Consider the following 15,404-nt stretch of genomic DNA (forward strand, 5'->3'; position numbering starts at 1 on the left):
CCCAGAATCACAGTGTGGTTTTCGTGCAAACAGAGAAGTGCTGACATGGTCTTTGACCTCAGACAGCTCCAGGAAAAGTGCAAGGAACAAAACAAGGGACTTTACATTACCTTTGTTGACCTCACTATGCCTTCGACACAGTGAGCAGGAAATGGATCTGGCAAATTCTGGAGTGCCTTGGTTGTCCCCTTTGTTCCTCAATATGGTCATCCAACTGCATGAAAACCAGCAATGCCGGGTTAGATATAGCAGTGATTTCTCTGAACTCTTCCCAATTGACAACCGCGTAAAGCAAAGCTGTGTTCTTGCATCGACCCTGTTTACCATCTTGTTCTGCTCAAACAAGCCATGGAAGACTACAATAAGGAAGATGCTGTTTACATCTGGTATGGCACATATGGCAGTTTATTCAATCTGAGGCATCTGTGAGCTCACACAAAAACATGGGAGCTACTCTTAGCAGATGAAAACCAAGGTCCTCTATCAGCCGGCTCCTAGACAGGATTACCAGTCCCCCACATCACCGTTGGGCAAACAAAACTCAAAACAGTCAGTCAATTAACCTACCTCGGCAGCACCATCATATCAGATGGAAGGATCAACAAAAAAGTAAACCACAGACTTACTATGGCAACTAGTCCCTTTGGTAGACTGCACAAAAGAGTCTGGAACAACCACCTGAAGAAACAAACCAAGATGAGTATGTACAGAGCTTTTCTCACAGCAACTTTCCTGTACAGCTCCAAGTGATGGGATCTCTACTGGCATCACCTACATCTCCTTGAACGCTTCCACCAATGCTGTCTACGCTCCATCCTAAACATCCACTGGAGCGACGTTGTCACCAACATAGAAGTACTTGAGCTGGCAGAAATCCCAAGCATCGAAACTATGCTGATGAAAACCCAACTGTGCTGGGCTGGGCTGGCCATGTCTCAAAAATGGAAGACCATTCCCTTCCTAATGTCATGCTGTACGGTAAGCTCTCTTCTGGACACTGAGATAGAGGTGGACCCAGGAAGAAATACCACTGCTTGAAGAAAGCCTTGAGCTATATGCTTATTTGACGACAGTCTTCTATATTTACACTCCAAATACATGTACCATAATTCAGTCCGATCATTTGATTCACTTTATCCCATTTAGTTCCCAATTGATGTTTTATCTTATTCTTTTCTTCAATCTGTACACATATATATCTCAGTTTTATATTCGGATGTACACACTGTATGTTCTATTGTTTTGTAAACAAAAAGAAATGACTGTATTTCATTTGCAATATATATATACGATGCAGAAAATTCCTAATAAATTCATTTGAATTTGAAAAAAAAAATGCTAAAAAACTGAGGGAGCTTACCCAATTTTCAATGTTTTTACATGTTTATTAAAAATGCTGTTTCATTCAAAAATGCTGTTAGCACATCTATGGTCATGTGTAAAGGGTGATATCAAAAAAACATGGTCATGCATTAATGGAGGGGTAGGGAGTGCGTTAGGGAGGGGTAAGAAGTGTATGATTCCTTCTGAGATGTTTCATGAGGAACCATTTTGTTGTTGTCAAGTAAACAGAAGGTTGAAGCTTTTTACAAGTATTTCATATGATTATCAAGTAAATTTCACCAGTTCCACAATCTTTTTATAAATACATAAAACCAAGTGATAGTACTTCGTCTCTATTTTCATGAACACTTGCTCTTGAAGGCCAGCGCATGCGCACACAAACATCTTTCCGTTCATGGATTTGAAATTTGTTCACATGTGATGTGTGCGTATGCGCTGGCCGTAGTAATCAGTGTATAAGTAGCTCTCCCAAGGTCTTCTCGACCGAGTCACATTCAGTCATAAAACCGTTTCCGATCTGGAGGTGAGTGCCACTAACACCAGTAGTCGACTAGACGAGATAGAGTCTACAAAAATGCCGAACATACTAAAAGAAATCGAAAAGGCCAAAAGTGAGCTAAATGAAAAACTTTTGTTATTTGAGATCCACGAACGCAAACTCAACCTACTGCTGTATGGGGTGCCAAAGGAATCCAACGAAAATTTCCTTAAAGTGTGCGCGGAGGTCTTCGCCATGCTGCTCAACATATCCCCAGAGGAAGCGGCCCTAATTCCCGAAATCAATGCACATCATCTTCCCCGGAGACAACCAGCCCGAGGACCCAACGACCACCAATCCCAAACATCGCCCGGTGATGGTGTTGCGAATCCTGACCCGATTTATTGTCAGATTTGGGCGAATGTGCAACCGTGAGCGTATCCTGCATGCATCCCAGCGTGAACGTCCAGGCCCCCGGCCACCACAGGCTGCTGAAATGTCCTACGCCAACGCAGTATCGAGCCCTCAAGCGTGCATAACAGTCAGGACCGACCTACCGGCATCGATGAAGAGAGAGCGCGGAAGGCTGGCAGCTACCGCCTACCGTCTCAGAAAGGAGCAAAAGGTGGCTACAAGAATCATAGTTAATGGAACCAAAGTAATTTTGCAAACGAGAAAGCCAAATGAAAATGCAACCCCATTGCCTTGGAAAGCCTGGAATGACTGAGAGTCACCTGTGCTAAAGTAAGAATTGATAACCTATACTTAAATAGCATTAGGCTTTAAAACTTTGTCATGAGATTTTGTAACTTTTCGTCTCGCCAATGTCTCAGAAATATTTTACGTTAATTTGTTAAATCATTTTTTGAAAAACCCCAAAGGTTAGAAAAAAAGTTCTCATTCTGCAATTTCTTATGACATGTGTAACAATGCGTACATCTGTTTTGTCTGATTATCTGATAATGTTCATGGTTGATTTTGATAATCCTTTTGAAGCTGCAGTTTAGCAGAGATAAATCAAATTTATTCAGTTGTACCAGCTATCCACTTATTTACTAGCAACAAACATGTTTTATTCGTTTCTGTAGGCATATGATATCATGTTTCTTATTGAGTCTGGTAGACGGATGAGACTACTGCACTTTCATACCCTTTGAAATGCACCCCGCTTTACCAGATTAATCTACTTACGTAACTGCTGTAAAAATTCCTATACAAAGTGGAAAATAAGAACGTATAAATAACTGCATACACCTTTCTTCAGTCATTTTCAAATTCTCATTGTTAGTTTCAAGAATCACTTAGTCTTTTGAAGAACCTCCATCAGCTCATTTCACTATCAACTGTAATGACTGTTGATGATTTGAGAATTGTTTCATCTTATTAGTGAAACATCACATAAAGTACAAATAATTGGTGAAGATGAGATAGAATTATTCTTTAGAAAAGCAGCCCTTCAATTTATACATAGGCAATGTTCCATTTTTGCTTATTTCTGCATTTTTTAAAACAAAATTCTTATGTTAAACATTTTCTCTGCAACTCAGTGATTTACTCATAATCACTACATTGCATTTAATTATGTGTGAATGCAACATATACTTTGATAGGTGTAGGGGCAGGTGAATGATTAATGTGAATTGAGAGAAGGAAATTAGATGTATCAGTTTTGATATTGCACTAAGCAAAAATATCCTTTTTCTCAGCGCAATCACGTTGTCGCTGTTGTTTTTCACATCTCTCTGTAAGCAAGACATATCCACCATCTAAATTGCATGTATTTATTATAAAACAATTTTGTAAATTACTTTCATATCGGTATGCTTGCAATACCAAGATATGAAATGGTTGTTAGATACAACGTTGCAAATTAGGGCATTAATAGGAAGACTGTTTTTGCCTGCCTGTATATCATGATTTGCAAATACTTCTCATTCTCCCCAATATATAATCTTTGTTATTTTATAAATGTCGAAAACAGAGTAACCAATTACGCGCCGGTGGCGGACCGGGGTTTGGGGCTGGCGGGGCGTTGGAGTGGCGCACATGGTACCCCTCCGGTGCTTTGTCTGCTCTGGGCCTCGGTCTGCCACAGGCACTGTACATCACCAAGTTTCACGGTGGAACGAGAAGCAGGAGAATTCAACACTCGAAAAGTCACAGAGTATTGAATGGTCTGGTTTGTTAGTTTATTGTACTACAGCTGTTCAGGTACTTTTTCATCTTAATCCATTTACCTCATGAAGAAACTCACACGTAATGTAATGTACGCTCCTGTAATGAGTGGAGTTTCTTTTTTCTCTGGGCTATTCATACTCATTTACGCTGTGCCCTCTTTACTTCAAAATGTTCTTCACAATGTCAACGTAAGGTCAATGAAAAGCGTTTGATAACTGAAAACATGCGCTGAATTTTCCCTTGATTATCGAAAAGACATGTAATCATTATTTCCATGTCATAGGCCTTCATGTTACGATACTGAAGTCTTATTTTTGGATTTTGGTTTTCGGGTCGCGTAAATGTACAAATTTTGGTGTGTATCTGTGTGTTTTCCGTTTATAATTCCTCGCTGTTTTACGCTTACTATAGCTCAGATAAGAATTTTCTGTTACTCCATCATGAACTGCTTCACATATTTGTTATTGCGTCTCTGTACATGTCCTTAATGCTTTTTAGCACACGCTTTATTTATTAACGAATGCAGTTCTCTTTTGAGCGAGCCTTCTGTTACACACCAGAAAACGTGTCAATTCTTTTTTAAGTCACTGCCCTTTGTAAACATGTCGGCAAGCAGTACTTCCACTTCCTACCCACATTTCAACATATGCAATTTCAGAATTCCAACCTTGCTGTTGTTACTCTAGCTTTCATTCTCATGTATGCTTCCTACATGTTTTTTGACATGCAAGTTTCTTGTCTTACGTAAGTCCTCCAACAAATGCTTAGCAAGTCTTTGAAACGACATGACTGATACGCATTCTTTTTAACTGACCCAATACCCAGGTTCAATCTTTTTTGTTCCCTGTCCCAGATTTGTTAAGTCTTTTGTTTGGCGATGTCGTAGATTACCGGGTTCACTTGGAGTTGTTCTGCCCATCACACTTAGTTCGGAAGTATGTGGTTTTGCAATTTTAAAATGGTTATTCTTTTCTTGCTATTCATACCCACGTATCCTACTTGTTGACACCTTCCCTTCTAACATTTTTTCTCACTCTCTTTTGTTCTGTTTTTCTTTATATTCTTGTCTTACGTAAGTCCTTGACCCTGAAGTTAAGTAAGTTTTTGAACAGCTGCACATTGATAGAATAATCGTTGATTTATGTCAACACATCGACAGAATATTCAGCTTTACGTGCATTATCACATAATATATGTAAATTTTTTCTCTTTCTTGCTGTTGTTAGTCTAGCATTCATTCTACACTTCCCACTCGTTTTGATATGCAAGTTTCTTGTCTTATGCAAGTCCTCTGAATAAACGCTAAACGCTAATGCTTACCAGGTTTTTGAACCGATACACATTCCCTTTAATAGATTCAATGTCCAAGTACAAACGTTTTGTTCCCTGTCACAGGAATTTTTCTCCGATTTTTGTTTGTCTTGTTACAAGTTGGGAACAGGTCAAATCCCCTCAATTCATTATCCTTGTTAAGTCTTTGTCGATGTAGCAGATTACCGGGTTCAATTGATGTTGTTTTGTCCACACCCAGTTTGGAAGTATGCGGTTCTATACGTTTTACTTGCTGACACCTTCCCTTTACACATTCTTTTCTCTCTCTCTCTCTTTCTTATTTTTTCTTTCTTCATATTTTGTCTTACGTAAGTCCTTGATTCTGATGTTGAGCAAGTTTTTGAACAGCTGCACATTGATAAAAAAAAATTGATGATTGATGTCAACACGTCGATAAATTGCTCAGATGAACATGTTTTATTTCATGATATATGCACATTTTTCTTAACCCGTATAGCGTTCTTCTGATCTTCTGTTTTTATTGAATACGTCAAAGTCTCTCAAATCTTTACCCTTTCGAAGCTCTTGGGTTCATTTGGTGTCATTCTGCACATTCCAAGTCCACTGAGACGAGACTCTCCCCGCCGCACTTATTTCTTTTCAAAATACAAGGTGCTCTGATAATGTTCTCTCACTATTCACCCTCTTGATAAATTATCCCACTCTCTTTTTCTCCTTTTCACAAAGGCCTACCTCATTCCGTGTATCTCGTTATAGATCAGCTGTTAATGTTTTTTTAGCACTTATTGGCGGGAGCTCTACCCGCAACTGGGATTACACCCTCGTTTCATACGAGAAATTTACCTGTACTGTAGTGTATCGTGTAAGATCAATGTCCATTATGTGTATTTTCAACATTTTGTTCTTTTCTTTTCTATGTATGTTGTGTTTTATAACGAAGTGTAAGCCTACAGAGACATTAATAGCCATGTTCTATATTTTCTTGACTTTTCAATGCTCCTCTTATTTCCTTGCCTCTAACTACTCTAGTACCCCTGGTTTTGCTGACAGCTAACTAGCCCGAACATTTTGTTTGTACGCCCGTGAGAGGCACGCACCCTTCATTGTCACACATGGCGCCAGCCTACCATTTCACTTTGTGCAGAATCCGGTGCGGTATCTGCCGCGTCGACTTTGCTGTTATGCCTATGCTGGTTTCTTCCTGTTAGCATCATTTGCGCGCTCAATTGTCAGAGAATTTCTCATTCAAAATGGCTGAGGGGATAAATGGGCCTTTTCATTCCGTATTGGATGATGAGTTTTTGGATCTATTTAGACCTACTACACCAGAATTTGATTTCCTAGATGATGGAGTTTTTAATTCGCATACATCGTTTTATGATAAGTTAGTTGCCGATAATATGAACTCAACAGCTGAAGAAATGCAGTATAATTTTGATGATTTAACCCAAGCCCCATTATGTAGTTATGTTACTATGAATCAATTTAAAGAAATTCGTAAGGGTTTATGTAAAGACACATTTTCGTTGATACATTTGAATATAAGAAGTTTAAGTAAGCATTTTGATGAATTACAGTTATTGTTGGATAACCCAAATAACCCTTTATTTACAGTGATAGGATTAGCTGAAACGTGGTTATCTTCATGCCCCAAACATCTTTCTCGCTTGAAGGATATAATGTTTTTGTGAATAACAGATCCGATCATTCTGGTGGTGGGGTTGCCTTATATGTTTTAAGCAGTTTTGAATGTATTGTTTGTGAAAAGTTGAGCAAAATGAATGACATTGTGGAGTCCCTTTTTGTTCAAATTAATGTTCCTGGTAGTAAAAATATTGTGATAGGTATCATTTATAGACCTCCAAATTCTAATAACAAAGATTTTTTATCATATCTCACCGAGTTGCTCACAGATCCTTTATTTGCTAACTCAGAGTCCTTTATACTCTGTGATTTTAATATTGATTTGCTAAAACATACAACAGACAATATACCGGGTGAATTCCTTGATACATTCTTATCCTTTTCTTTTTTACCTCTTATTTCCAAACCAACTCGTGTTGCTAGTCATTCGGCTACTTTGATTGATAATATTTTTTGTAATGTTTTAACTCTCCCAGATTCTTCTATAATTTTGTCTGATATGACTGATCATTTTCCTGTTATGACGCATTTTAAGTATAATCATATTCATGTTAATTCATTTCATCGTCAGGAAAGGCGTAGAGTAACTCAAGAAAATGTTTTCTTTTTGTGCTGTGTTTGATACAGATGACATTAATTTGTCTTTGAATTATTTTTTTGATGTTTTGAATAATCATTTGGATATATGTATTCCCAAAAGAAAATACAAACGGGGGAATTATAAAACAACACCAAGGCTTCCCTGGATTACAAAGTCCATTTTGCGATCTATTAATAGAAAAAATAAATTGTTTTATTCATTTAAGATGAAAAGAACTGAGCAAGCACGTTTGAAATACACTTCGTATAAAAATACCCTCACAAAAATATTACGTATAGAAAAGAAAAAATATTATCATAAGCAATTGCAGAGATATAGATATGATATAAAAAGTATGTGGAATGTATTAAAACAAGCTATGAATACATCTACCGAAATCTCTGGTACATCAAAAATTTGATTTGATGACAAGATTATTGATAATTCTCAAGATATTGTAAATATTTTCAATAAATATTTTACAACTATTGGAGAAGATATTGCTCAAGAAATTCCCAAAACTGATAAACATTTTACTGATTTTTTGAATCAGTATAATACATATTCTATATTTTTTACTCCTACCACTAGGTATGAGGTTATTGATATTGTTTCTGGTTTGAAAAATAAAAAAAAGTGCAGGTTATGATGATATAAGCAATATGATTTTAAAAGGAGCAATATATTCTATTGTGGATCCTTTGGTGTATATTTTCAATTTGTCAATGTCAAACGGTCAGTTTCCGGAACAAATGAAAATAGCAAAAGTTATTCCTATATTTAAGAATGGTGACAATTTGGATATTAGTAATTATAGACCTATTTCTTTATTATCTTGTACATAAAAAATCTTAGAGAAAATTATATATAAAAGAACAATGAATTTTTTGAAGACGCATTGTGTTCTAACAAACTCCCAGTTTGGTTTTCGAGAAAAGCATAGCACCTCTCATGCATTTTTGAATTTTATTGATAAAGTAGCACATGCTTTAGATAATCACTCTCATTTGATCGGTATCTTCCTGGTCTTCTCCAAGGCCTTCGACACTATTAATCATAATATATTGCTTTATAAGTTGTCCCACTATGGTATACGTGGGAAGGCCTTGGAGTGGTTCAGGAGTTATCTAACTGATCGTAAACAATATGTTTCAATAAACAATTATAACTCTGATATGAGAGAATTAATTTGTGGCGTGCCACAAGGTAGTATATTGGGGCCATTGTTGTTTATTGTTTATATTAATGATTCCTCCCAAGTGTTATCATACATACTTTTCGCCGATGACTCAAATGTATTTTATTCACATGAAGATCCAAATATTCTTGTGCACACAGTAAATGCGGAGTTACAAAATTTATGAGATTGGATACGAGCTAATAAGCTGTCCCTGAATATCAATAAAACCAAGTATATGTTTTTTAGTAACACTTTAGATAATTTGAATATGGATATTTATTTTGATGATACTGTTTTAGAAAGTGTTTCATATACAAAATTTCTTGGAATCACAGTAGATAATGAACTTTCTCGGAAATTTCATATAGATTATGTTTGTAAAATTATTTCACGCAATATAGGCATCATTGACAGGTTCAAATTGTTTCTTCCCCAATATTCATTATTCATACTGTATTCGTCTTTGATATTACCTTATTTAAATTACGGAATCTTGGCATGGGGAAACATGCATCAAACATTATTAGATAGGGTTTTATTGTTACAAAAGAAGGCACTTCGAATCATTTGTAATGCCGCTCCTTGCTCTCATACAACTTCTTTGTTTTCTGAAAATAAGATTCTGAAAATTGAGAATTTGTTTTTATTTCATTTAGGACAATTTATGTATAGTTATAATAATAACTGTCTTCCGCTTATATTTGATTCTATGTTTCCTCGTAACCTGACATACCATAGTTACCCAACAAGACAGTCTAATGAATTTCATTTGCCCCTGCTTAGAACTGTGTTAGCTCAGCAGACATTTATTTATACAGGCCCAAGATTCCGGAACTCCCTTAGTCCAGACATAAAAAATGCTCCTTCTTTGTTTTCATTTAAAAAAAGATTGAAATCATTCCTTCTTAAGTCTTATAATGTAACAGAAAGAAATTAATTTTGTTTATCTTTTTCAGTAAGTAGGTTTTGTAAGCACCAGGATGCTATTGATTTTTCATAGGCTTGTTAGGTCGCGTCTTTCGCGGAATTCCGCATCGCATCCCCTGTTTTTCTTATTGCAAACTTACGTGCCTTCACGGAACAGATAATGTGTTCTGCTATCAGCAATTCCATACAATTGTATACATCACTTTCTCGTCGCTTTCAACGCTCTACACTTCTAATATGGCTAATAGTCTCTGTTGGTTTGATCTTGAATGTACCGATTGATCTAGGCTTTTTGTTCTTAGTTGTCTCATCTCTTTACTTGTATTTCTGCTTCTTCCCTTTCCCCTTTTCCACTTCTTTTTTCATCCCGCACACTTGTAGTTAAGTTTTCACCTTTTTCCTTTTTCCTCCTGTGAGGTGCCCACGTTGTACAAGCATAGTCTTTTGAGTGGGTACCTCCACTTTTTTTTGCAGAATGTATAAATATGTCTGTATGAAAAATGCCTAATTTTGTAATGAGTATTGACAAATGTTATTCTTTGCTATCTATGTATCATTCCTTCAAACGCATGTCGAATCTATATTTTTTTGTACATTCTGTTGAAGGAAGTGAAAATAAAACCTTTGAATTGAATTGAATTGAATTGAATATGAAAGGTACTTTAACCTGAAACACGGAAATTCAGGGAAACTTTTGAGGTACCAAAACTTTTTATTATCTTTAAGCGATGACCGGTATTGGCCCCTGTAAACCACACAACATAAAGCCAAGTATGTGGGCATTACATTAAACCATGCACAGTTGTCAAACCTGACGATAACCACAGCGTCAAATACGACAGTACCCGCACGCTACGACACGCAGACGCAAAACAGCGATAAGAAAGGATACGGCAATATTGGCAAATGCATTATCGGAACAAACCTCCATTCATTTGATCAACAAAATAACCCTCTTGTAGAGTTGAAAATACATACTGTTACGTTCCGTGTTTAGATGCACCCATGATTAACATTAGTCCCCGCGATGCGGGGAAAGTCCTGCACTGTGAGACTTTCTCCTGGAAAACTATAATGTGAACGCTCGCTGGGACTTGTCCCCTCGTCCCCGCGAAGCAAGTTGGGTACGGGGACAAGATTTTGAGGGGAGAGTGACCTTGGGGCATAATTGATAGCGTCCAGTTGTGGTCATCAAATGTGCGCATGCGTGATGCCTGGTTTCGAGTGGCAGAGCTCGCCCCAAGCCCCGATTGCCCCCACAGCTTGGGGACAGATGGGAAAGCAATGTGGACAGTCAGTCTAAAAAAAGATAACATCTCTTGTGACTGTCCCTGCGTCGCGGGGACCAATGTGAACACGGGGTCAGGCGCAACCATTATGCCTTCGGCACCACTTCGTGGCGGAGGCATAACGATGATTAGTGGCATGATCGTAATGACAATTTGATGGTATGGTGCAAGAGACAACTTGGCCTGAGCAGACTTCCTTCTTTTGATATCCCTCGCCCTGGCCCGACCCCATGAATGACAGAGAGAAAAAAAACACTAGTGATTAAACAACAAACCACTTGCTAGCAGCCATGCAGGGGGGTGTTTGATCAATTTCGTCAGCGCTGACAAGTTGTCAGTCTCTGACAATTTCAGTGAAATCCTTGCTTTTGATTGCTGAGATGCTCTGGTCACTGACTGTTACTATGGTAATTGTCAGAGACTGACAACTTTCATGAAACGGTACCCAGGTGTCTCATGTATACTGGTCCTAAGGTGAAGAATAAAAAAAAAACCACACACACACACAAAAAAAAAAACGATGGTAGAGAGAGGGAAACTGACAGTCTCACACCCAACAAGTATGCCAGTCACCTGGTCAGGCTGGCGCAGTGGTAGACAGGAATTTGCGTATGCGTGCTTGTAGAATGCAAGAATGGGGCCCTTGGAACGGGTGATTATAAGAAGCAGACCTGCATACAGTGGACGACTGTGTGTGTAATCTCAAAGCTGAAGTTTCTCACAGTGCACTGTATTGTGTTGACACGCACACACAGTGTGTGTGTGTGGCATGTGTTGGTGTGGCACACACATAATCAGACATGAGTTGGTGAGAGCATGATTGCACCATGCAGGAAGACAAGCAGGAAAAGAGATCAGTCTCTCAGCTACGTGTGTAGCTGGCTGGCTGGCGAGATCAGTGGACTAGATTACAGTGTAAGTGCGCGAGTAGAAGCTGACAACGCACAATAAGATGACGCTCAATATGACCACCTCTACTGCGTAGTCGGCATAATCTATCAGGAACTAGTGAGAAAATAATCCTTCTGGTAAGGAAATTAAATCCCTGCAATCTTTTTTCCAAGGATTTACTTATCATTTTTAGACATTAATACATGGACAATGGAAGTGTTTCAGCCAGATTTGTCCTGATTAAGCGGTTCACGGTTCCGATAAAGCAGTGGAAATAACACATGAAATTTTGTTGCATGAAAATTTATTGCGCATAAGCGGGGTTCCCTCTAAAGCGGTTCCCGATTAACGGGTGAGCACTGTACCATCATTAACATTTCTTTTCAAAGATTAAAAAAAAATCCACATGTTTGTGCCCCTTCCACCTACTTTTGTTTGATGGATCATAGAAACCTCCCATTTATCTGCCTCTGATGGTTTACTTTTTTTTTTGGGGGGGGGGGGAGAGGGAGAATAGAACCATGAGGGTTTGGACATGGTAATATATCATAGGAATGAATAAAGAGAAGGAAGGGAATAAAGTTCTTTTCTCAAGGATTCTGAATATCTTCTTTTTTTCCCCCATCATGTAAAAGTTACTCTACACTGGACAATAGGTTTTTCTTTAGACAATCTCATGCAAATTGCCCAAAACTGTTTCACTGCAATCATGTGCAATATCTTTTGCTGAGTACTTGATGGAATTCTGGTGTTTATGTTGCTGCTGTTGTTGCTGAGAATTCTTAATGAAAATCGATCCCAGTTCCTTGGATCTTTTATGAATCGCATCTAATTCAAAATTCATAAAAGTGACTAAAACTGTGGAGAATATCTCTTTTGTTTCGACTTCGGGCCACTGCACACGTGACCCCCAACTGTGCATCTAAACTGTATGTGCAAAGAATTTAAAGAGGCCTTAAAAGTGGAAATCTATACTGCAAAAGTTCCAATGTGTTAATTTGTGTGTGTGTGTGTGTGTATGTGTGTGTGTGTGTGTGTATGATTTGTGTTTTTCACTGTGGACATGACTTTTGGTCTGTCAATGTTTTTGCTGGTTTTTTTTCATCAAATGGACATGTGGAAAATGTAACTCTGCACTGAAGATAGATACCAATATGTGAAGAGGAAACTTATCTTGTGGAAATTTGATTTAAGGATTTATCAAATTTTGATAGAGTATGTTGCATAGAGAATTATCACTAGCATTAATTATGATTGTTATAACTCACACAAACAGAGACTCCAACTCTCGTGCTTTGAAGCCATTTTCTCTAAATCTCCTGCACTCCCCCTTGAGTTTGAATTTCTCCCTCTACAGTTTTGTGTCTCCCGCCTAAAATGTATTTTCTCTCTCTTAAAGTTTAGCTTTCTCCCACAAATGTCAGTTTTATCAAGAGAAATTTGTTCCAATTTATGCTCAAAATGTATGCTACGAGAATAAATAGTACTTACAGGACTAGAGCTTCCAGGGTTGTGACCCTGGGGTCAGGGATGTCGCACTTCGCACTCACAGTATTGAGCCCATGTTCGCACAATCCAGTTTGCACCACAGTCTATATCAGTAGTTCAATTCACAACATTTTGTATGGTTTTCATGAAAATTTGCAGTTTCCGTGGTTTTACATTACTTTAGACTGATGAAAAAGGTGTCTTGCACATCTACCTATGAAAGTGGTCACAAGCCACATTTCAGGTCAATTGCACAAAAATGAGGGAGAAGTCCAATCCACAAGATTTTGCAACAGACCAACTGCCTGCCCGCCCGTCTGTCTGCCCGTCTGCCCACCCAACCAATCAACCACCTGATCTCAGAGAGATTCCTTTTTACCCCCAAGCAAATATGCTAATAGCATTCACATCCTTTTAAACATCCATGAAAATCAAAATATGCATGAATTGGCAGCCATGCCCATTTACCTCTCATAGTGTTTGCGTGTACATGTTGCTGCACTTGTGCTGCCAGGGTTGCCTCCCAGCTGGTCGTATATGACCTTCCACTGTTTGCGTGCTGTGATGCTCTTGTAACCCCCAAGCTGGACTGCCAACTCAAAGAAGGCAAAAAGATCAACTAAAAGAGACATATGAATAGAGAGAAGAAAAAAAGATCAGAAACAGAGTGCATCCCTTTCCACAAAAATATGCACTATGAACAGATGAAACACAATTCACATTTGCCATGCTATCTTTTCTCATCCCTCCAGTAAAGACATAAGAGATGACACAAATATTTTACTTGGTGAATCTTATGAAAGTCGTATCACACCTTTTAGTCATATGCTTTTCTCTCATTCAGACAGCAAACATTTCAAAACAATGGACCTATCTGGTTATGATATACCATACTTACTGGTAATCAGTTGAATCAGTCAGAACTAATTCTATTATCTATGAGATAAAAACCATCTGTCTGCTTTCCTTACCTGTTTAAATATATCTGCGTGCATGCAAATACTGCAGCTGAGGTAAATGCAACACAAAACTTTGTGCACTCCCTCGTACCTCCTGATGAGTCTCTCAATGAGCTCCTTACAGTGACCTGCATGTCCTCAATATAACACACACCAAAATGGGTGAGAGAGTGATGAGAGGGGAAGGCTGCAGGGAACCAAAAGTTGATGGATGGTTTTTACCTAGTACTTAGAAAATAGAATTAGTTCTGATTCTACTTATCTACATACTGGTAAGCAAAATCCATCTGTCTGCTTTCTATACCTGTGTCAGACCAACACAGAAAGGGAGGAGCAAAACTGACCACTTAAAGGAAGAGGTCCAGACGACATGGCAGCAGAGGCCAAGGCTGCCTGAGAGAAAGCTGCCCCTGATCTAGGGACATCCCTCAGGTGACATTCCAATGCCTCTGAACTGTACTTCACTAGAATAGTATTGCCCGAGTCGAAGACTCGGGCAATACAATTCTAGTTTGGGCAATAAATGTCGTATCCCCCTCAAGGTCAGTCCATATAATATTAATGTGCACTGCCCACTGAAGTAAGGTCACTGGATTCGCAGTTCGCAGAATGAAGAACAATGACAGGTGTACAAATTATGCCACAGATCCCACAATGGGAGAAACTTCTGGCATCACTTGCAACTGTGCATCATAGTGATTGCAACTGGAAGTTGGTAAACAACCCTATGTGACATCGCAAGACATGTGCTTATGCCAGGCACACTAAGTATTCTATGTACAGAGAATGTTAGGTGAAAATGTCAAGAACATGGCATGATCATCATAATGCAAAAAATCTTGTGATCTCATGCTTGGCAAAAGGATATATGTTACTGTTCAATATTCAAAGGAATTCAAACTTGGAACCGCAAAGTTAGTCAGAATTTCTTTCAGGGGTTTGCCGATCAACAGTTCTTTTTTTTTAGCACATGACTATTCATTCAGTAATATGTGACACTACCCTTAAAGATCTACATTAACTTTAGACATAATGACTTTGACAATGATGCAACGCTAACCACCATGTAATTATCAAGCTGTTGGGCAACTTCATATGTTGACAAGTTGGCAATTTATGGTAATAACCCCCTATGCCAATGGGCTAGGCAGCA

The 15,404-nt window shown here is 38.3% G+C and overlaps 1 protein-coding gene across 1 annotated transcript in view; it reads right to left on the reverse strand.

Annotated features, from left to right (window-relative positions):
- Nucleotides 1-15,404, reverse strand: part of LOC139725174 (uncharacterized) — a 163,989-nt gene that overhangs the window by 60,272 nt on the left and 88,313 nt on the right. Inside the window, exon 4 of the mRNA XM_071636267.1 lies at nt 13,761-13,911. Coding sequence (XP_071492368.1) covers nt 13,761-13,911 — 151 coding nt within the window. The remainder of the gene's footprint in view (nt 1-13,760; nt 13,912-15,404) is intronic.

This window comes from Diadema antillarum, unplaced genomic scaffold (assembly GCF_040938485.1).
Source record: "Diadema antillarum isolate AM-2024a unplaced genomic scaffold, OU_Dant_1.0 seq00000020_RagTag, whole genome shotgun sequence".
NCBI lineage: Eukaryota > Metazoa > Echinodermata > Echinoidea > Diadematoida > Diadematidae > Diadema > Diadema antillarum.